The sequence below is a fragment of the Stenella coeruleoalba genome (genome assembly GCF_951394435.1).
Source record: "Stenella coeruleoalba genome assembly, chromosome: 8".
NCBI classification, from domain to species: Eukaryota; Metazoa; Chordata; class Mammalia; order Artiodactyla; family Delphinidae; genus Stenella; species Stenella coeruleoalba.
In genome coordinates this window covers 8,593,192-8,615,609 of record NC_137154.1, presented here as the reverse complement: position 1 = coordinate 8,615,609, position 22,418 = coordinate 8,593,192, and the positions used below count along the sequence as shown (strand labels likewise).

Here is a 22,418-nt window from a genome sequence, read left to right as displayed (position 1 = left end):
TGTGACCCCGTCTGGGCCCCGGCATTTCCACCCAGTGCTGAAATGGAGCCCCCAAGGACTGTAAAATTTGCCAAAGGGAGAAGAGTGGGGAAAGGGGTGGGGAAATGAGGGAGAGAGATGGAAACCTTTGTGGGGAGGGGAGGGGAAGCCACTCATTTGGTGTCCAGGAAGCTGGGGGCGGGGCTTCTCCTGGGACCCGCCCCCGTGTACCATCCCCCCTGCCTCTGACCCCTGGAGGGCTCAGGCTGCAGCCCGGGAAATCACAAACCCCGCTGGCCCCAAAGGAGCCCGCCTCTGGCTTCCCTCTGCGACGGGCTCCGTGCTTCAGACCCTGAGGGTTAGTTAGTACAAGCTACGCGCCCTTCAACACGGATCTCTTCTGACACCCAGTCCAGCCGGTGGGGCTGGAGCTGGTGTGGGGCGCTGGACAGCTGCCCTCCCAGACCTGCTCCAAGCACCATTAGGAAGGACCCTGCCAGGTGCAGGTGAGACTGACAGCTGGGAGAGCTGCCCCAGGCATTTAGGACCTGGCTGGGAAAGGTGAGTCAGTCCAGTGGGGGCAGGGCTCCTGGAATCAGGACCTGCAGCCCAAGTTGGAGGCCCCCCCTCCACCATGTCGCCTGGAGAAAAACTGGACCCGCTTCCTGACACTTTCATCCTGCAGCCGCCAGTCTTCCACCCGGTGAGCAGCCGCTCGGGTCCAGAACCTCCTGGGTCTCAGGGCTCCCCCTTCCAGCTGGGCCCAGTATCCCAGGTTGGGGGCTGGAGAGGTCCTCAGTCATAGGTCCTGTTTCCCTGGCCCCTGCCCATGGGCTCTGGAAGGCCATCCTGAGCTTAGCAAAGTGGCTGACAGCTCATTCCCACTCGCGTGTCAATGACTGCCGGGTTCACAGGGTCCTTGCATTTTAAAAGTAGTAGGGCCTGGAGACAGAGTGGTGTCCCCTACTGTACGATGGGTGGCTAGGAGGGTCTGGGGGAGTGCGTAGTATCATCGGGGGAACATTGATCACTAGGAAGGGCAGGCTCATCTCCAGCCTGGGAGTCAGGTCGGAACCTCCAAGTGAGAGATGGTGTTGGGGTTTCCTCGATTCCTCCTTCAGCCCAGTGCCCTGCGGATTTCCTGAAGCCTGACAGCGCTTTACAGAAGGCTGAACTCCCAGCAGACTCCACCCTCCCACTAACAAACACTAATTATCACTTTCCCTTTACTTGGTCCTCGCCTCCCAGGAGAACTGCTTTGGCTCAGTTAATTACAGGCCTGGCCCAGAGCCTGGGAAGCAGGAGGGACTGACGTGCTGAGCCTGGCTAAGCTGTGGGTGCTCCGACAGCCCGGGGTCTCCCACACTTCCCCAGGTGCCCGAGTGATGGGATGAAGCAGCCGCCCAGGTTACAGTGGCTCCTTGCTTTGCAAGCTGCGAAATCCCACCTGGAGGGCAACGCGGTTGGATCTCAGCTCTTTCTGGGCAGTTCAGGCTTCTGAAGGCTGCTGGGAGTTGGAGAACACCGCACGAGGCCCTGTCTCGAGATACTGCCCAATGAGTACCTGCTGCACGTTCACATTTATTCTGCACACACCTGCTCAGAGCCCACTCTGTGCCAGGCCAGGCACTGAGCCTGTAGAAGCGAAAGACAGGGCTTCGGCTCTGAAGGGCTTGAGCCTTCCAGCACGAACCACCAGCCGCACGGCTCCCTCGAAGCCAGACGGCCAAGGGCCAAACTAGCCGTGCCAGGGGAGAGCACGGCGAGGGAAGGAATAATTCAGGCACCAGAATGGGTGATGCTTGGAGAAGGTGTCAGAGCCTGGAAAGTCAAGTCAGATTTCACAGGGTAGAAGGAGAGCAGAGGAAACACCCCAGCAAGGGTCAGGAGTGGTCAAAGCGTACGCTGTATTTTAGGAATGCCAGGGGAAAGGTGAGCTGGGAAGGTAGGCTGGGGTCATTATCAGGTATCTTTCCAGGTGTCCATATCAGGGTCTGCACTCAGATCCCAATCTGTCCACCCTTTTGCCTCCCACTTCCCAGGTTCTGGCCAATAAACAGTCCCTGGGAAGCCTCGACACCAGGCTTCTGGAGGCCAGGGTGGCAACCGGGGAACAGTAAGCCTCACTGGGGGCACTACTGTGCCCTAGGAGCTGGGGTAAGGGGCCGGACTGGCGCTCCAAGGGGGCAGTGGGGCTGAATCTGGTTTGCCCGTGAGTGCGGCTTTGATGTGTGAGAGTCCAGGAAAGGGGAGAAGATGGAAGAGAACACTTCAGAGAAAACTAATTTTTCCCCATTAGGACATTTTCTGTTTGGGGTGGGAACGCTGAGTCTTCTTGTTCCTCTTTCCTCCCCACTGCACCCCCCGACCCAGGGGTCCCTAGGCCCTTTCTTCAATCCTGTATGGATGGGTTTATCCCCTCGTTCAGGTGGTTCCTTACGTCGCGACGATTTTTGGTGGCCTGCGAGCAGGCAAGATGGTGGTGCTCCAGGGAGCGGTTCCTCTAAATGCACGCAGGTAAGGGAAGCGCCCGGCAGGGCTCCCTCTCCACCTTCAGGGTCTCCGGGAGTCTCTGGCCGCAGGTGCCCTTTGGGGGCCTCATCTCCCCTAGGTTCCAGGTGGACTTCCAGTGCGGCTGCAGCCTGCACCCCCGGCCAGATATCGCCATCCACTTCAACCCTCGCTTCCACACCACCAAGCCGCACGTCATCTGCAACACCCTGCGCGGCGGGCGCTGGCAAGCCGAGGCCCGGTGGCCCCATCTGGCCCTGCGGAAAGGAGCGAGCTTCCTCATCCTCTTTCTCTTTGGAAATGAGGAGATGAAGGTGAACGGAAGGGGAGATCAGGGAGTCTAGAACTTGTGTCCCTCTGCTTCTCTTTCCTTCAGCCAAGTTCCCCATGTCACTGCGTTAAGCGGTATGTGGGGGGATGGCGCACAGAGTCCAGTACCCAGAGGACCAAGGAGCTGCCAAGCCCAGTCCCAAGCTGCCCTGGGCCCACTTGGCCCGATACAGACGGCAGCATTCAGCGGGCCCTATGGTGCCGGCCCTGCAGAGGGTGCCACTGCCACCGTCACAGGGAGCGTCTAGAGAGCGCCTGCAGTATGCCGGGCGCTGTTCTAATCCCTTAAATATTAGCTCACTGCATCCTCACAGCAGTCCATGAGGAGGGCACCGTCATTCTCCCCGTCTCACGGAAGAGGGGGAAGGGACAGGGAGAGTGAAGCCTCAGGGCTTCCACCGCTGATGTGAACTCCTGCCAGGAAGATCTTCAGACTTCTCCAGGGGAGAGGGAGCTGGTGGGAGCCAGCAGTGGAGGGGGGCACCTGTGGGACAGGGGTCACACAGCCTCCGGAGGCTCCTCACCTGTGGATGGTGGGGAGGGCTCGGGGGCTGCTGCTCCAGCTGCTGGTGGGTCAGCTGAGAGGCGAAATGGGGCCAGCACGGGGTGTCAGGGGCCCGGAGGGGCGTTGAAGTTGCCAGCTCCCCAAGCCTCGGGCACCTGGTCTGTAAAACATGCCTGCCTTGTAGAGTTGGTGTGAAGTTAAATGAGGAAAATTCCAGAAAGGATGTTCATGATGCCTGGCACGTTAGTATGAACTCAGGACCATCAGCTGCTGCTGAGCCAGCCTAGTCTGTCTGTCTCTCTAGGTGAGTGTAAATGGACAACACTTTCTCCATTACCGCTACCAGCTCCCGCTGTCTCGTGTAGACACCTTGGGCATATATGGAGATATCCTGGTGACGGCCGTTGGATTCCTGAACATCAGCGTAAGTTCCCTTGGGGCCAAGTCCTGGGTGGCAGCAGCCTCTGACTTCCTCTGATGCCTGGACAGGCCCAGGACCCCCTCCCGCCCCAGACAAGCCCTGTCACACCAATTATAGCCAAGGTGGAGGGCATCCATCCAGGTGTTGGACATGAGGAGGGGTGAGGTGACCACAGAAGGTGGGTCCAAGAGCCTCGGGCAGAATCCTAGCCTGGGCATGGGGTCTGGTCAATGAGGAGCAGTGGCCAGAGGCAGATGACTTGGAGTCTTGGACCTGTGGGGTATCATTCCCAGCTGAGGAGCTGATTAAAAATGCAGATTTCTGAGGCCCGCCCTCAGAGATTCTGATTCAGTAAGTGGGAGGTGGGGCCCGGGAATCAGCGTGTTCAAAATGCCGGGTTGGAGAAGCCCTGACGAGGCCTCGGGGAGAGGAGGAGCTCTCAAGGCCAAAGCTGGCCTCTGCCCCCTCCCAGGCACTGGAGGGCAGGTGGGAGCGAAATCAATCAAGCTCTGGGGCTTGCAGTGGTCCCGAATCTGGCCTGCTGCTTGTTCTCTCTCCTAACAGCCATTTGTGGAGGGCGGTAGCGAGTATCCGGTTGGACACGTGAGTCTCCTGCGAGCAGGGTTGGCCCTCGCGGTCCCAGCCACGCCAGCTGAGCCACTGACTCTCCCTCCTCCCCCAGCGGGACCCACCCCTCGCTGGGCTGCTGCTCATTTTGCACAAGGCCCATCTGCCCCCTCCCTCACTGTGCGGTTGCCATGGAGACGGCTGGCCCCACCTCAGTCCCTGGGAGCCTGGATTTGCCTCTCCCAGCACCAGGGCCAGCTCGGGAGGATGGCTGGGGGAAGACTGGCTTCCCGGAACGGGCAGGGCCCCAGTCTTCCTATCAGAAGATCTGTCTCAATTGGAGCTTTCAGTTCTTAGCATCCCTGTGAGGTAGTGGGTTGGCCAGCAGGGCAGAAGGGGAGATGACGCGCCCAGGGACTTGCTCAGAGCCACAGAGTGCGTGCATGACAGGTCCGCCCCCCCCACCCCCCACCCCACCCCCGTCCAGTTCTCCTGCATTATTCCAGAGCTGGTGTCCATCTGAATTCAAGAGGGCCCCACTGGGGTTCCAGTCATTTCCCTGTATTATCTCTGAGAGGGGCAAACCCCAAATATCCCCATTTTTAAAGAATAATATCGAGGTTCCCTTTCAATGAGCAAACACCATGTGGCCTCCATGTCCCCTTTTTCTCTCCTTGACAGCCTTTCCTGCTGAAGAGCCCCAGCCTGGTGAGTGACCTCCCCCTTCTCGGCCTGGCAGAGGGACAGTCCCTCACCCGCTCCATCAGGAGTGGGAGGGCACCCCCTCCCACTCATATCCCATATGCTCGTGGCATATGGCCTCAGCATCAGGGTCTCCCCTTCTTTATAGGAAACTGCAGGCTATGGGTGGGCCAGTCGACTTCAGGCTGAAACTCCAGCTTCATTTTACCTTTTCTCCATTTATTCTGCACACAATTATCTGATACTCTCCTGTGCTAGGCCCAGAGCCAGGCTCTAGGATGGAGGGACAAATCAGTCCCAGCCGCCCCCCCCCAGCTGCCCACAGGCTGGTAGGGGGGAGACCAATGAATGAGCCGTTACAGTTTGGAGCACAGCATTAGGGGCTCCCAGCACGGGGGCTGGGTGGGTGGGGGGGAGGCCAGAGAGAGCCGAGTACTGGAGACAGGCCCACAGTAGGTGTTTAATAACTGAGCACAAGTGTCTCCTGGATGCAGGCCTAGAGGCAGAGATTAACCAGCCCTGGGGCTCCCTGGCCCCTGAGGGCAGCCCATGAAGCAGCTCCTAGGGGCAGTATCCCTCCCCGAGCCCCTCTGTGAGTCCCCCTCTCAGTCATCTCCCGTGTTCCCTCAGGAGGTGCCCTGCTCGCGTGCCCTTCCCCAGGGTCTCTGGCCCGGACAGGTCATCATAGTGAGGGGGCTGGTCTTGCCGGAGCCAAAGGAGTAAGTATGCAGAAGGAGGGGCAGGAGGGGCATCTCTGTGCCAGGCACAAGCTTGATAAACATCGCAGCACCACTGCTCAATCCCCATCCTCCAGATCAGGAAACGGAGGAGCAGAGAGCAGAAGTAAGTTGCCCAAGGTTGCAGGGCTTGTGAAAGTCTGATCTGGGGTCGGGTCCAGGGCTCTGGTGCCTTCGTGGCACCAGCAACTCCCACTCCGGGAGTATCTTCCCTGTCTGTGCATGTGGTCAGGCCAACCAGCCTCTCACCGCAGGTCCCAGCTGGAGCCTCAGGAAAGGCCCTTTAAAGGCACAGGCTGAGACCCAGAGAGAGGATGTGACCTCCCACAGTGCCCTGGTTTAGGAAACACAGCCAGGCGACCCCAGAGAAGAGGCCCAGTGCTGGGAGGTGGGGACTTGGAGGGACGCAGTAACCAAGTGGATGCTTCCTGACTTCTCCCATAGGGGGTGCTCATGCTTCATTTCCCAAACCTGCGGATTCCACGCCACTTAGACAAGTGTCTTTCTCGTTCCCTTTCTTTGTTTCTTTCCTTTTCCTTCTTTCCTTTCCTTCTTCCCCTCCATCCTTCCTTCCCTCCTCCCTTCCTTCCTTCTGGAATTGCATTGGATTTCATGACTTTTCTGGGCCAGATTTCCTGGGTTTGACTTCTGCTGAGGACACTTAAAACCTGTGCAGGGCTTCCCTGGTGGCGCAGTGGTTGAGAGTCCGCCTGCCGATGCAGGGAACACGGGTTCGTGCCCCGGTCCGGGAAGATCCCACATGCTGCGGAGTGGCTGGGCCCGTGAGCCATGGCCGCTGGGCCTGTGTGTCCAGAGCCTGTGCTCCGCAACGGGAGAGACCACAACAGTGAGAGGCCCACGTAGCGCAAAAAAAAAAAAAAAAATCTGTGGTCTTGGCCAGGTCACTACACCTCTCTTAGCCTGGAGTGCTGAGTTCCCCCATCAGAAAAAAAGGAGAAAGATAATCCCACTCTACAGGGAAAATGAAAAAGTTCCCAATGAGGGAAAGAACCCCACTCCTCCCCAAGCTTGGAGCCAGGAGACTAGGTGCTTATCTTAGCTCAATTCACATGGTTATTATTAGTGACACAGCGAATGATTTTACTGCTGTCTCTCTCAAGGGCCATGATTCACGTGTCCTCAGAGGCCAGGCAGGTCACATAGTGAGGCACCAGGTTGGGAATGTGGTGAAGTGGAAAGAATATTTCCATAGATCTTCTGATGCCAGATCTTCTAATTATTTAAAAGAGAAGCTGAAAGCTATCTTTTATATAAACTTTCTCAATTTTTGAAAATGGTATTACTTTAACGTTGAAGAATACCGTGGACCAGCCAGAACATTTCTACAGGTTAAGTCAGCCCTGGGCCACAGACATCAAGGCTTAGCACCGCCCCTGGCACTTAGCAAGCCTTCAGCCCCTTCTCCGGCCCCTTTCCGCAGTTTCACGCTCAGTCTGCTGGACGACGCCGCCCACGTTCCTGTGACGCTCAGGGCTTCCTTCGCCGACAGAACTCTGGCCTGGGTCTCCCGCTGGGGCCGGAAGAAACTGATCTTGGCCCCCTTCCTCTTCTACCCGCAGCGATTCTTCGAGGTGGGTCGGAGCCAATATGCCTGGTCCCTCTGGGGTGGAGTGCAGAGCCACATTCCCATCCGGGAGACTGGGGGTGTGTCGGGGGCGGGGCAGGGAAGCCAGTGCCCACTGGGGGAGAGGAGATCTGGGCTGGGGATCCCATGCCCAAAAACCCCTCTTTAATTAATCAGGGGGGGCCCTGGCCTCAGCATTATCAAAAAGCCCCCCTAATGGCTCCAGTGTGCCGCTGAGGTTGAGACCACTCGTCCAGGGAGAGCAACGACCCCTTTTACAGATGGTGAAACTGAGGCCAAGGGCTGGGCAGATCCTTGTGGAAGGGCTGATGATGAGCTGGGCCCCTAGTCCTGGTCTTTTCCACCACTGGGTGCCCCATGGGTGCAGTCTTTGTGTCCTTGCCAGGTGGGGCATCAGGCAGGCAAGGGACGGTCTGGAAGCCTGCAGAGCCCCATGCCCTCCTTTCCCAGGTTCTGCTCCTATGCCAAGAGGGAGAGCTGAAGCTGGCGCTCAGTGGGCAGGGCGTGGGGGCCACCAGCCTGGGTCAGCAGGCCCTGGAGCGGCTGCGGGAGCTGCGAATCAGTGGCAGCGTCCAGCTCTACTGCGTCCACTACTGAGGAGGAGTCCAGAGAGCCCAGCCGGAGAAGAAGAGGGCCAGCCCATAGCCGGGGCCCCACCAGATGGCCCCACTCTCCTACCCTCATTAAAATCTCCACCTGCCAGCAGGGTGTCAGGCCTGGCTCACTTCTGGAACCAGGAGCCTGAGTCTGCAGGTGCTTTGGACCCCACGGCAGAAAGGGGGCACAAGAGTGTGAAGGCTCCAGAAACTGCAGTTCCCTCCACCAGGAGCCTGGGATTTGTCTATGCCTTCCTTCAGGGCCTAGACAAGGAGGCAGGCTTTGTAGCCCAATGAAGGTACTCCAAAATGCAGCGGCTTTAAACATTTAGATGTTTATTTCCTTCTCATCTAAACAGAAAAATCGTCCAGGTCAGGGGGGCCACTTTGCTCATTATGGGCCTTCTGGGTCATCCTAGTCATCATGCCACCACCCCCCAGGGCATCAGCATCACCTGCATGGCAGAAGCTCAGTAGCCACCACATCTAGGTTTCAACCGCTGAGAAGGCAAATAGAGAATACGGACAAGGCCCATCTGATGTCATAAGCCCAGGCCTGGGATTAGCACACGCTATCACTCACATCTCATTGGCAAGTACTCAGTCACGCAGCCACGTTATCTGCAAGGGAGGCTGGAAGCGTCCTCCACGGGAGGACCGCGTGCCTGGCCATAGTTCTACTCCTGTGGTTCCCGGAATATCTGGTTTATTTATATTTTACCATCATATTTTGTGTTTTCTATTTACCATTGCTATTTTTCATCGTATTTTCAGCTTTCAGACTTGCTATTGGATTGATAAAGTCTTCTTTATCACCCTCCCCCTTTTTTTCCTTATGCTGATTTGGAAGTTGTAAATTCCATTTTATACTTCTAGTGGTTATCCTTACTTTTTATTTTATTTTTTCAGTTAACACAATAAAATTGACTTTGGGGGGTGGGTAAAATTCTGAGTTTTAACATATACGTAGATCTGTGTGGTCCCTACCACAATCAAGATATATGACAGCTCCATCATTCCAAAAAATGCCCTGGTGTTATTTCTGTGTATTTGCACCTCCTCCCTCCGCTCCCTTAACCCCCAGCAACTCCCTGATCTGCTCTCCATGACTCTATTTTGTGTTTTTGAGAATGTCATATAAATGGAATCAGGTAGGATGTGACCTTTTGAAACTGATTTCTTTCAATCAGCATTACCCTTTGGAGATTAATCTAAGTGGCTGTTGGTATCAGTGACTCATTCCTGTTTATTACTCAGTAGTATCCCGTTGTACCACAATTGACCCACTGAAGAACATTCGGGTGGTTTTCAGTTTTTGACAATTAATGAATAGAGCAGCTAAAATCATTTGTATACAAGTCTTTGTATGAATGTAACTTTTCATTTCTCTTGGGTTAATACCTACTAGTGAGATTGAGGGATCATATGGTAAATGCATGTTTAACTTTATAAGAAACTGTCACAATTTTCCAGAGTTGTTTCAGAGTAGTTTTGGGAATTTTGCTTTCCCACCAGCAATCTATGAGATTTCCAGTCGTTCTGTATGCTCATCAATGCTCATAACTGTCAGTATTTTTTACGTTAGCCATCTTCATCGGTGTGTAGAGGTATCTCATTGTGGCTTTAATTTGTATTTGCCTAGTGGCTAAAGATGTTGGGCATCTTTTTATGTGCTAATTTTCCATCTGTGTATTCTCTCTGGTGCAGTGCCTGTTCAGATCTTTTCTCCATTTTTAATTGAGTTGTTTGTTTTCTTATCACTGACTTTTAAGAGTTTCCTTATATAGGCTGGATAAATGTCCTTTGTTAAATATGTGGTTTGTAAGTAATTTCTCCCAGTCTTAGCTTATCTTTTCATTCTCTAAACAGTTTCTTTCACAGAGCAAAAGTTTTTAATTTTGATAAAGTCCAATTCATCAATTTTTTCTGGAATCGTATTTTTGGTGTCATATCTAAGAAGTTTTTGCCTAATGAAGATTTTCTCCTTTGTTTTCTTCTAAAAGTTTTATACTTCATAGTTCACATATAGATCTATGATCCATTTTAAATTAATTGTTAATTATGTTGTGCAGTTTAGGTTGAAGTTTTATGAGGTTTCTTTTGGTTTGGTTTGGTTTGGTTTTTGCATTTGGATGTCCAATTATTCCAGTAACATTTTTGAAAAGACTATCTATCCCTTGTTGAAGTGCTTTTGCAACTTTGTCAAAAATCAATTGGCCATATTTGGGCAAGCTTATTTTTGGACTCTATCCTGTTCCATTAATCTATGTGTCCGTCTCTTGGCCAATACCACACTGTCTTGACTACTGCATCTTTGTAGTAAATCTTGATAATGGGTAATGTAATTCCTCCAACTTTATTCTTCTTCAAAATTATTTTGACTCTTCTTGATCCTTTGCCTTTTCTTATAAATTTTAGAAGCAGCTTGTCCATACCTACAAGATATCCTGCAGGGATTTTGAAGGGAATTGCATTAAAATTTATAAAGCAACTTGGGAAAAATTGACCTCTTTATTATGTTGAATCTTTCAATCCACTAACACAACAGGTCTTACCATTTACTTAGGTCTTTGATTTATTTCATCAGCATCTTCTAGTTTTTAGCATACAAATCCTATACATGTGTTGTTAGATTTATAGCTAAGTATTTCATCTTTTTAGGGTTATTGTAAGTGGTATTTTTTAACTTCAGTTTGCAATTGTTTATTATAATTATATAGAAATATGATTGATTTTCTATATATTGAAGTGTTTTTGTCTATTACACAGAATCTTTTACATAAATCTTTTACATGTTGTCTGTGAAAAGGGGCAATTTTACTTCTTCCTTTCCAATCTATAAGACTTTATTTTTCCTGTCTTATTATGCTGGCTAAGAATTCTAGTGCAATGTTGAGTAGGACGAATGAGAGTAGACTTCTTTGCCTTGTTCCCAATATTAGGGAGGAAGCCTTATAATATTAACTATAGATTTTTTGTAGATGCCCCTTATCAAGTTAAGGACATACCCTTATATTTTAGTTTACTGAGAGTTTTTATTATTATTACTATTATTATGAATTTATCACAAATTATTATGAATGGATGTTGAATCTTGTCAAAGATTTTTTCTGCATCAAATGATATGAACATTTGTTTTTTATTCTTTAGGCTATAAATATGGTGTATTACATAATTGATAATCAAATATTCAACCAGACTTGCATTTCTGTGATAAACTCTACTTTGCCGTGGTGTATTATTCCTTTTGAAAATATAGACATACCTCATTTTACTGTGCTTCATCTTAATTGTGCTTCACAGATATTGCATCTTTTAACAAATTCGAGGTTTATGGCAACCCTGTGTCATGCAAGTCTATCAGTGCCATTTTTTCCAACAGCATAATTTTTTAATTAAGGTATGTATGTCGTTTTTTAGATAGAATGCTATTGTATGCTTAATAGACTACAGTACAGTGCAAACATAACTTTCATGTGCACTGGAATACCAAAAAATTCCCGTGACTCTCTTTATTGTGATATTCGCTTTATTGTGGTGATGTGGAACCAAACCCACCATATCTCTGAGGTAGGCCTGTAGCTGGATTTGATTTGCTAAAATATTTTTGAGGATTTTAACATCTGGTTTATGAAGGATAATGATCTCTAATATTACTTTCCTGCACTATCATTGTCTGTTTTTGGTATCAGGGTAATGCTGTCCCCTCCTCTATTTTCTGGAAGCGTTTGTAAAAATTGGGGATACTTCTTTAATCTTTCATAGAATTTGCCAGGGAAGCTATCTAGACCTGGATATTTCCATTTGGAAGATTTTTAATTAAAAATTCAATTCCTGTAATAGGACATAGAAATAGGCTACGTATCTATTTCATCTTGGGTTGGTTGTGGTAGTTTGTGTTTTTCAAGAAATTGGTCCAGTTAATCTTAGTCATCCAATGTATATATGTAGGTAGAGTGCATAATATTATTTTCTTATCGTTTTAATGTCTGGGGGATCTTTAGTGAAAGTCCTTTTTTCACTTATGATATTGGTATAATTTGAATCTTTTTCCCTTTTTTTAATTGACCTTTTCAGAAAAACAGCTTTGGCCCTATTGATTTCCTCTTCTGTTTTCGGTTTCCAGTTTTATAGATTTCCACTCTTATCTTTATTATTTCCTTCTTTCTGCTTGCTTTGGTTTATTTTGCTCTTTTTTTCTAATTTCTTCAGTTGGAAGCTCAGAATACTGATTTTAAACTTTTCTTCTTTTCTAGCACAAGCATTTAATACAATAAATTTCTTCTCGGCACTTTAGCTATAACACACAAATTCTTATATTTTGGGTTTACATTTTGTTCATTTTAAAATATTTGCTAATGTCCATTGAGACTTCCTCTTTGACCAATGGATTATTTAGAAGTATGTCATTTAATTCCAAGTGTTGTAGATCATTCTGATATCTTTCCGTTATTGAGCTGTAGTTTAACTCACACTTTGTATGATTTCAATTATTTAAAAATTTTAAATATTTTCTTATGATCCAGAATATAAGCTTTAGTGAATGTTCTGTGGACACTTGAAAAGAATGTGTACTCTGATGTTGAGTTGAGTGTTCAGTAAATGTCAATTAGATCCAATTTGTTGATGGTGTTTTTCAGTTCTTCTGTATTATGGCTGGTTTTCTGGTCTACAGGTCCTATCAGGTTTTCAGAGAGGAATGTGAAAGTCTTCAGCTACAATTGCATATTTATCTATTTCTCCTTTCAGTTCTGTCTGGTTTTGCTTCCTTTATTTTGAAGCTCTATTGTTCAGTGCATATCAAAGTGTGTTTTAGATATGATACTGTTTCTCCAGGGAAGTGGAGACATTTTGTATATTAATCATGTAGAATAAAAAAAATACTGTGCAAAAAACTTTGGATTATTATGTTGTGCAGAAAAAAAATGACCATGCGAGTCCTGAAACAGCGATTCTTAGAAAAGCCTGCTTGCAAGGTTGATCTTGGCTAGTATCTGGGAACTTAACTGGTAAACAATTCCCTATACTGACATAAAACATTCCTAACTATTAAGAGTGGCTCACTGTGCCTAAACAGTTTATATTAAAAATATAGTTTATGCTGAATACCCAGTTTCCTTCTGGGAATCTAGAATTTTGGTACATGCTAGGCAGAGGGTGCCTGTATTACTTACCCTTTATGAAAGCCTGAATTTCTAGACTCAGAGAACTTCCCTGGTAGGCAACACTGCACATGCCGCAACTCATCAATGGAAGAATTAAGCACATCCCGTGTGAATGCACTGGAGAGAACTTTGGAAGTTTGCCTTTGGTTTTCTTCTGGACATCACCCCGTGTGCCTTTTCCCTTTGCTGATTTCACTTTGTATCCATTACTGTAATAAATCTTAGCTGGAAGTATGACTATATGGTAAGTCCTATGAGTCCTTCTAGTGAATCACTGAACCTGGGGTGGTCTTGGGGATCCCCAACACATATGTCTTCTTCTTAATGAATTGACTCTTTTGTCATTTTGCAAAGTCCCTAGTTATCCCTTTACTCTGAAGTCCACTTTGTCTGATATCAATATAGCCACTCCAGCTTTCTTTGATTAGTGTGTGTATGTTGTATCTTTTTGGCATCCTTTTACTCCTTTTTTTTTTAACTGGAGTATAATTGCTTTACAATGTTGTGTTAGTTTCTGCTGTTTGTGGATCAGCTATATGTATACGTATATCCCCTCCCTCTTGGACCTCCCTCCCACCCCACCCACCATCCCAGCCATCTAGATCATCATGGAGCACCGTTTTACTTTTAACCTCTCTGTATCGTTATACTTGAACTGAGTTTTGTGTATATAGCACATAGTTGGGTTATGGTTTTAGATTTGTTTGTTGGTTGGTTGGTTTTTTTAATCCATTCTGACAATATCTTTCTTTTAATTGGTGTGTTTAGACCATTTACATTTAAAGTAGTCATTGATAGGTTTGGTTTTAGGTGTACCATTTTATTGTTTGTTTTCTATTTGTTCCCACTGTTTTTTAGTTCTCTGTTTTTCCCTTTCCTGCCTTTTTTCTTTTTGGATTATTTGAACAGTTTTAGCATCCAATTTCAATTAACCTATTGTCTTTTTTTACTATATCTCTTTGCATAATTATTTTAGTGCTACCTCTAGGAATTATAATATACATACTTAAATTTTTTTTTAATTGTATTAAGATATAATTGACATATAACATGATATTAGTTTCAGGTGTACAACATAATGATTCAATATATGTATATATTGTGAAATGATTCCCCACAATACGTCTAGTTAACACCCACCCCCACACATAGTTACAATTTGTTTCTTGTGATGAGAACTTATAAGAACTTATAAGATCTACTCTCTTGGGACTTCCCTGGTAGCGCAGTGTTTAAGAATCCACCCGCTAATGCAGGAGACACAGGTTCGAGCCCTGGTCCAGGAAGATCACACATGCCACGGAGCAAATAAGCCCATGCGCCACAACTACTGAGCCTGCGCTCTAGAGCTTGCTGTCTCGTTTCATCCCTCCCCTATCCCAAAGGGTTACAAGTATTATCATCTCCCCTTAAGAAGTTGTCTCTTGAGCCTCAGGGAGATGGAGTAGCACCCAAGGACTCTGCTGAGATACGGTGGAGCCAGGATTTGGAAACAGGACTTGCAAGCTCCGAAGGCCCTGCCCTCTCCTTGGAGCCAGACTGACGCTGTGTGGATCTTTTGCAAACAAGCTCCTCTGGGGACATGTGAGAGGATTTACCAAAAAGTGCAGCTCAATCAATGTACAACAAATTCCATCCTATAGAGAATAAAGTTTCGGAGTCTTTTACACTATGTCCAAAGAACTCAAGGTGGAAAAGAACACAATCCAGTGTGCACACGTTCATGCTTCCAAACTCAAGGGATGATATTTAGACAGAAAATCCTTCCCTGCTTGCGGGGGCCAGAAGGATCACGTTCTCATCTCGTAGCCACTTTGAAAAATCTCAACCAGGTCTCCAGGTGTAGTGTCTGGCCTGCCTGCCCTAGAACAGCCGGAGGTACATGAACCTGAGCCCCACCGCCCAGAGAGTGGCTTCTCTGGGGGTAAGGGGGGATGCTTCAGCTTCATCAACTGGTGGGAAACTCGGAAGGTGCAAGCAGTTGTCTTGGCCGGCACCCCCCCCACCACCACTGAGACATGGGAAAGGAGGGAGGGTCCAGGGACTGTGCTGGCTGAGTACACGTTCATTCAGATGTGCCTCCACATGCACAGGGCTGTGTGGATGTGTTTCTGCACATGTGTACTCATGACACAGTATGTACAGCATCCTTCCAACATGTCCAAGAGCCAGGCCCACCCAGGACAGCACTGAGCAGTCAGTCGAGTCCCTGCCCTTCCTGCACACTGACCCTCAAGCCCGGCACCCCCCGCTCGTGGTGTTCAGGGTCACATTGAGCCCCCACTTAGATCCCCTCCTGGCCTCAGGATGCCCTTCTTTCAGAGCTGATGTCCTGAAGATGCAAGTTGAAGGGATCTTAATGTGACCCAACAGGCAATTCGGCCAGGGACCAGGACCTTGTGGGATCACACAGCTGTGTCTACCATGTGGCCCTCAAGGGCGATGACCTGCTCAAGGTCACTTGTATGAAGAGTTCGAGCTGGGTCTTTCCTCTGCCCACATCTCTCACTAGGCACCCCATGGTCCTGACTCTCTTCCCTTCCTCACCCCATTCCTCACCGTCCATGTTCCACCCCAGGGCACCCCAGCTGCAAGAACTAATACTTTTTCTATTCCCTCTACATTCCTGATCTGGGGAATGACATCCCCCCTTCCAACCCCTCCTCCAGGTTTCCCAGTCCCAAAAGAGGACCATCCTAAGTCTTCCATCTCCCTAGCACATCCTTTCCCTCTGCCCCTCCTTCACCCCAACTCCTGCCACCTGCATCCAATCACGAAGTCCAGTCAATGCCAACCCTGGAAGTTTCTCCTGAATTCACTGCCTCGTCCATCTCCCATCCACTGACTTGGTCCAGGACAGCCCCATCCCTGCCTCTGTGACCCCCTCGGCCCCCTGACTGTGCCCCCCCTGCTCCCATCACTCCACATCCAGTGTCCCCAAGACTCTCTGTGACCTGCCTCCTAAGGGCACGTCTGCCCATGACTTTCCTCTGACGTCAGAGCACAGGGAAGGTCCTTTGGGCAGCTCACAGCTCTTCCTGACCTGCCCTCCTCACCTCTCCTCGCCCTTCCTGCTCCACCCAGGCTGACTGGATGATTTGCCCTTTCCCTGACCCACTGCTTGTCTTTGCCTCTGCTCCTGTGCACATCCAGTTCTCTCTGACCTCACACCCTGCTCCATACCCCCCCTCCTCTTCTGCCCCATCAGACACCCCACATCTGAGAAGCTGCCCTGCAGGCCCCAGCCTGGTCAGCTGCCACCCTCTGGGTCCCCAGGCGCCCAGGACCTCCCCGTCTCCCCCCATGATTGTGTCGTGCTGTGATTCCCTGTTCCTGTCTGCACCCCTCTGGACTTGGAGCTCCATTCAGGCAGGATTCTGTGTGCTCGTCCCTCCCTCTCTGCATCTCCAGCATCCACTGAGGGGCTTGGCTTGGGAGAGAAGCAAAGCAATTGTGCAAGCAGGAGGGCTGGAGGCTCCGTGGGGCCAGGACTCCTACGCAGCTCCTCTGCTGTCTCATCCCAAGGCACCTTGTCAGCCAGGGCAGGGCCAGAGATGGTCTCCATCTGGAGGACATGTAGGGACTATTCACTCCATCCCTAAATGTCCCCAGATGTCTAAGACCATGGCCAGGGCACTGTCAATAGCAATGCTGAGCTGAAGTCTACCCTTGACCTCCATCTGGATGAAGAAACAGGGAATGGTCACTAGGGGTGGGGAAGTTCCCTTCTGGAACTAGGCCAGACAAGCTCCTTTTTTTAGGATTATGATACATGCCTTCCTGGAATTGTTCCGATTCCGGGAATAAATGTATGAACGCAGCTTATCTTTTTCAGCTGCACACCCCTGAGCTGAATCCCACCCCGCCTAGAACTTCAATCACACAGAAAATCAACGCTGCTGGATATTACACAGCTTAAACTAGAATGGTCTTGAACTGGGAGGAAAAGACTGTGAAAGGAAACAGGGGACAGAGGTGCTGTTTGGGGGCTGAGAAGGGTCTAAACCCTCACCAGCAGCAGAGGGAGGAAAGACAGGGATTAGTTCACCTCCCAGAGACCCAAGGTTTCCCCCACAGACTCAGTATCGAGGCTCCTCTGTGAACTGGGCGTGAACAAGCTGGGCCCCAAGACCCAGACAGACACAGCTTCTAGAACAAGGACCAGATCCCCGCCTGTATCACTCACAGTGCCTCCCCCTCCCCCATGTGCCAGACATGTAGTCTGTGGTCACAGAAAAGAGATATCCACTCTGCAAAGACCTCATGGTCCCCCAGGGAAAAGAGACTCTTATGTAATAACAGAATCCTTATACAAGTTTGCAAAATAGCAGCTGACGCCCGCTCTTCCCAAGACCAGCAAAGGGAAGTGAGGGAGCCAATCCACTACGGATCTTCCCTTATCAATCAAGAGGACATAGCGTAGACATCGTGGAGCCCAGGCTGTGTGTTCTCTCCTGCCCGGCCTTCTAGATGGATTCCAGCGCCTCACTCTTGGTTTCATCTGCACTGCTCAGTCTATGACTCACTGACCAAACTTTGATCAAAACTCCAAAGCCTGAGAAGGGGACCACAGTATGCAGTTGGCCCATCACACATGGAAGGAGGAAATTGAATTTATGTTCACATAAATACCTGGACACAATTGTTCATGGCAGCTTTATTTGTAATCGCCCAAAACTAAAAACAACTAAAGTTATCCTACAACAAGTGAACTGTTGAACAAACAGTGATACATCCCTATCAAGGAATATTACTCAGCAATAAAAAAGGAACAAACTGTTGATGCAGGCAACAACTTGGATGGATATCGAGGGAAATATGTTGAGTGAAAAAAGTCAGTCTCAAAACTTCACATGTGTGATTTTATTTATACAGCATTCTCAAGAAAGACAAAATTATAAAGGACAGATAAGCATTTTCCAGGGGTTAGCAATGGTAGGAGGGAGAGGAAGAGCTGTGATTATAAAGAGGTAGCTTGACGGAGAGCTTTGCTGTAACGGAACCGTCTGTCTTCTGGTGGTTATGGTGGTTACATGAATCTATACATGTGATAAAATGACATAAAACTGTACACACACTTATGCCGATGACAATTTCCTGGTTCTGTTATTGTACTATAGTTTTGTTCGATGTAACTATTGGGGGAAACTGGCTGAAGATAACAGGACTTCTCTGTATTATCTTTGCAACTTCCTGTGAATTTCTGAACTATTTTCAAAAGGGTTTGTAGCCACTGGACAGCAACAAAGATCCTTGATAGAAGGGACGTGATGGAGGCAAGGCTCACATGCGCCCAGACTTACGCCTGAGGGTATTTCCCAAACCTTGGTGCAGGTAAACAGCGTCAGACGTAGACTGACAGGAAGCAGATCCGAGTTCAGGGATTTTCTAAGACCACTGGGATTCAAGGAGTAGGGTACCAGAGAACAGGGAGCTGCAGAGAAAGAGGCCCCCAAAACTGCATAAAAATGTCCCTTGGAAGAGTGAATGTGAACGTAAACTATAGATTTCAGGTGATAATGATGTGTCAATGTGGGTTCATCGATTATAACGATAATATAATACCTAGAGCAACCACCAAAAAAATCTACAAAAACACTATAGATAATAGAATTCTAAAAATGTTCAGGTAAGACATACAAAGGCAAGAAAAGTGAAACAGAAGAACAAATACGGAAGGAACAGAGAAAGTGTTCAAAACAGTGTAATGGCAGACCCATGCCCCTAACATATCAACAATTACATAAAATACAAATGGCTTAATAAATCAATTAAAAGAGAGATCGAGGGCTTCCCTGGGGGTGCAGTGGTTGAGAGTCCGCCTGCCGATGCAGCGGACGTGGGTTCGTGCCCCGGTCCGGGAAGATCCCACATGCCGCGGAGCGGCTGGGCCCGTGAGCCATGGCCGCTGAGCCTGCGCGTCCGGAGCCTGTGCTCCGCAACGGGAGAGGCCACAGCAGTGAGAGGCCCACGTACCGCAAAAAAAAAAAAAAAAAAAAAAAAAAAGAGAGAGAGAGATCGATAGAATGGATTTTTTAAAAAGCATGTTGTCTACAAGAAACTCACTTCAAGTATCGATATAATGATATGCGTAGGTCAAACGTAAACAGAGAGAAAAATATACACACACAAACATTACTCAGAAGAGATCAGGGAGACCATAATAATATCAGAAAAAGTAGACTTCAGAGCAAAGAAAATGACCAGGGACAGAGAGGAACATTTTATAATAATACAGGGGTCAATCCACCAGGAATATTTACCAATTGCAAATATGAATGTACTGAACAACAGCGCTTCAAATACATGAGGTGAAAACTGATTGAGGTGAAAGAGGAAATATATTTCTTATAGTGCAGGAGTGCCGGCAATGACGTCTCCGACGTGTTATTTATCAGAATACATTTTTCTTTCACTTTTGCTCTTGAAAAATATTTTAGCTGGATACGTACTCTGATTCTCATTTTATTTTTCATCACTCTACAGATGTTTAATTGTCTTCTGGCTTATTCTGTTTCTGGTGATAAACTGTTCTACTGTGTTTTGTTTTGTTTTGTTTTTTGCGGTACGCGGGCCTCTCACTGTTGTGGCCTCTCCCGTTGCGGAGCACAGGCTCCGGACGCGCAGGCTCAGCGGCCATGGCTCACGGGCCCAGCCGCTCCGCGACATGTGGGATCCTCCCGGACGGGGGCACGAACCCGTGTCCCCTGCATCGGCAGGCGGACTCTCAATCACTGCGCCACCAGGGAAGCCCTGTTCTACTGTTTTTAATGTGTCTTTTTCTCTAGCTGGTTCTAAGGCTTTTCTCTTTAACGTTTTGCTTTTCGACAATTTGGTTGTGCTGTTGACTTTGTGTGATTTTCTTTGTTTTTGTCCTGCTTGGGACTTGTTGAACTTTGCAAACTTTGAATTTACAGTTTTCCTCAGATTTGTAAAATGATTGGGTCCTTGGTGGCCTTGGTGAGCTGCTGAACTGAATCGGAGTCACCTGCCTCTGTCTTTTTGTTACGGAGACACTGACTATCCAGGCTGTCAAAACCCCCTTTAGTTAAGTTCTGCTTCTTGCAGCCCGATGTGTCCTCCAGGGGCAATGAACTCCTGGATCCACGTGCTCCAAGGCCCCCACCTCCTGAAGCCTTGCCCTGTGGAGCGCAGCACCCCATTTGGCCTCCCGCATGGCTTCTGACCTAATATTTCCTGGAGTTTTTATGATGGCCTAGGTAAGTGCACTCGGGGTTGGCACCTCTGTGCCTCTAAAGGCCCCCCTTCCTGGAGCAGGAATAGTTGTCCAGGTTTTTGTTGAAAGAGACCTTGGTTTTCTCAAGCAGGAGCAGATCATAAGGTCTCCCTCCTACTCTGACTGCTTTTAGGTGGCTTTGAAGCCTCGGCGATTCCATGTTTTGATGTAGGTAACTATGGACCTTTCCAGTTAAAGCAAATCTTTAGTCTCCCTTAAAAGAAAAGTTTAGTGTTTAAAGCTTTTTAAGTGTCAGAAGGAAAGTGAAAGCAAATTCTTAACTTTAACATAAAACTGGGTTCAGAAACAGCTGAACCCCAGACACAGCCCTGGCTTCCAGATGGCTTCGGTAAGTGCCCTGAAAGTTCCCATCACTGACTCTGTGGTGAGAGGGCAGCTCCGCTCATATTAAGGCCTCAGTCTGGCTGCCACAGCCTGTCTTGAGAAGACTTTCATGCGAAAATACATTTGGTGTTTGGAAGTCCCTTTTCCTGTAGGACCGTGAGGTCTTTGGGCAGAGAGAGCCTCCTCTCTACGTCCAGCTCAGTGAGGGGCAGGGACCTCCACGGGGAGGAGCGGCGGGTGCTGTGGGCGACGTGTTGGGGGGTGAGGGGGGTACCCTGGGACTTGGGGAGTGAGCGCATCCCACCTATTCCGCCTCAGCCACTGGCTGGAGTTTGGGGCCTCCTCCATCCCCCAAGGCATTTGTCCCGCCCTGGAAAGCGTATTTGCATTTCAGTATTCTGACTCTGAAATCTCCCCTCCCAAGTAGCCCAATGTTTCTGAATGAGAGAAGTTTCAGTGGGCGGCAGGCTCCTTTTGCGGTGTGCAGCTGGGAAGGAACAAGCTCGGTTCCTGCCATTACTGAAAATCAACCAGTTCCGGGGAGAGGTGTCTCGGATTTCACAGGAAGGGGGAAGGGGGCAGCATCTAGCCTTGCTCTGTGCTGCTCTGTGCCTACGTCCTGCTCCATTTCCTTTCCAAGTAGAGACACAGCTGAAGTCTTGCCTTTCCACTGGCTGTTGTCGTCAGTGCCGTGGCCATGGTCTTAGACATCTGCGGACATCTAGGGATGAGTCCTTACATGTTCTCCGATGAGGACCGTCTCTGGCCCGGCCCTGGCTGACGGGGCGCCTTGGGGTGAGAGAGTCTGCAGAGGAAGACTCTCTTGAGTCTTGGCCCCTTCAGCCTCCAGCCCTCCTGCCTGCACAATTGCTTTGCCCCCGTTCCAAGCCAGGCCCCTCGCTGGATGCTGGAGATGCGGGGAGGGAGGGACGAGCACGTAGGATCCTGCCTGAGATCTAGTCCTCACTCCTCTGGGACTACCAGATGGAATGACACTATCTTTCTATGCCCAAATTGCCCATGGCTCAGCTGCCCCTGGGTTGAATGCTGAAAATTAGCCACCTCAATTGTTAGGTCAGTGAAACTACTCGGTATGATACGGTAACGGCAGATACATGTCATTACACACGTCCAAATCCGTGGAACGTACACCACCAAGAGTGACCCGTAAGGTAAACTACGGACTCCGGGTGTTTACGGTGTGTCCATGTAGATTCATCAGTTGTAACTGCAAGGTCGGATCTTAACAAACGGCACCGCGAAACAGAGGAAAGCTTCAAGTGAGCTTTATTAGGGAGCGCTCCCGGGCGAGGTTCACGGGTCCGAGAGAAAGGGGCCAGAGAAGTCGCGCCCGGGCGAGGGTTTGGGCAGAATTTATAGGGGAAGAAGGGAAAGGGGTGAATCCGGGAGGGCGCAGGGTATTCCTTACTTGGTGGTCTTTTCGGGTATCGTGGCAATATCTGGTGCCGGTTGCATCAGTCTTGGGACCGTTAGTCCCGCCCCTTGAAAGGCGGGAAGTCTGGGCCGGGTGGAAAGTCCCCAGGTCAGTTTCTGGAACTGGGTGGTCCGGAAAGTCTCCAGGTCAGTTTCTGGAACTGGGTGGTCCGGAAAGTCGCCAGGTCAGTTTCTGGAACTGGGTGGTCCGGAAAATTTCGGTCTGATGCAACCTGTGAGTCTGATTGCGTTCCGCTGCCTCGGGCCAGTTGGCCTTACAGTA

The 22,418-nt window shown here is 49.1% G+C and overlaps 1 protein-coding gene across 3 annotated transcripts; it reads left to right on the top strand.

Annotated features, from left to right (window-relative positions):
- The first annotated feature begins 286 nt into the window (after window positions 1-286).
- LGALS12 (galectin 12) lies at window positions 287-8,427 on the top strand. Of its 3 annotated transcripts, XM_079929247.1 has the most exons (9): window positions 287-682; window positions 2,408-2,496; window positions 2,591-2,804; window positions 3,630-3,749; window positions 4,311-4,349; window positions 4,995-5,021; window positions 5,646-5,734; window positions 7,194-7,344; window positions 7,809-8,062. In XM_079929247.1, the coding sequence occupies exons 1-9, from the start codon at window positions 614-616 to the stop codon at window positions 7,953-7,955; spliced, it is 945 nt and encodes a 314-aa protein (XP_079785373.1). In that variant the 5' UTR covers window positions 287-613; the 3' UTR covers window positions 7,956-8,062. The 3 variants fall into 3 exon arrangements, with proteins under 3 accessions (XP_079785373.1, XP_079785371.1, XP_079785372.1); XM_079929245.1 differs by lacking the exon at window positions 5,646-5,734 and having other exon boundaries at window positions 7,809-8,427; XM_079929246.1 differs by lacking the exon at window positions 7,809-8,062 and having other exon boundaries at window positions 7,194-7,546.
- The last annotated feature ends 13,991 nt before the right edge of the window (window positions 8,428-22,418 follow it).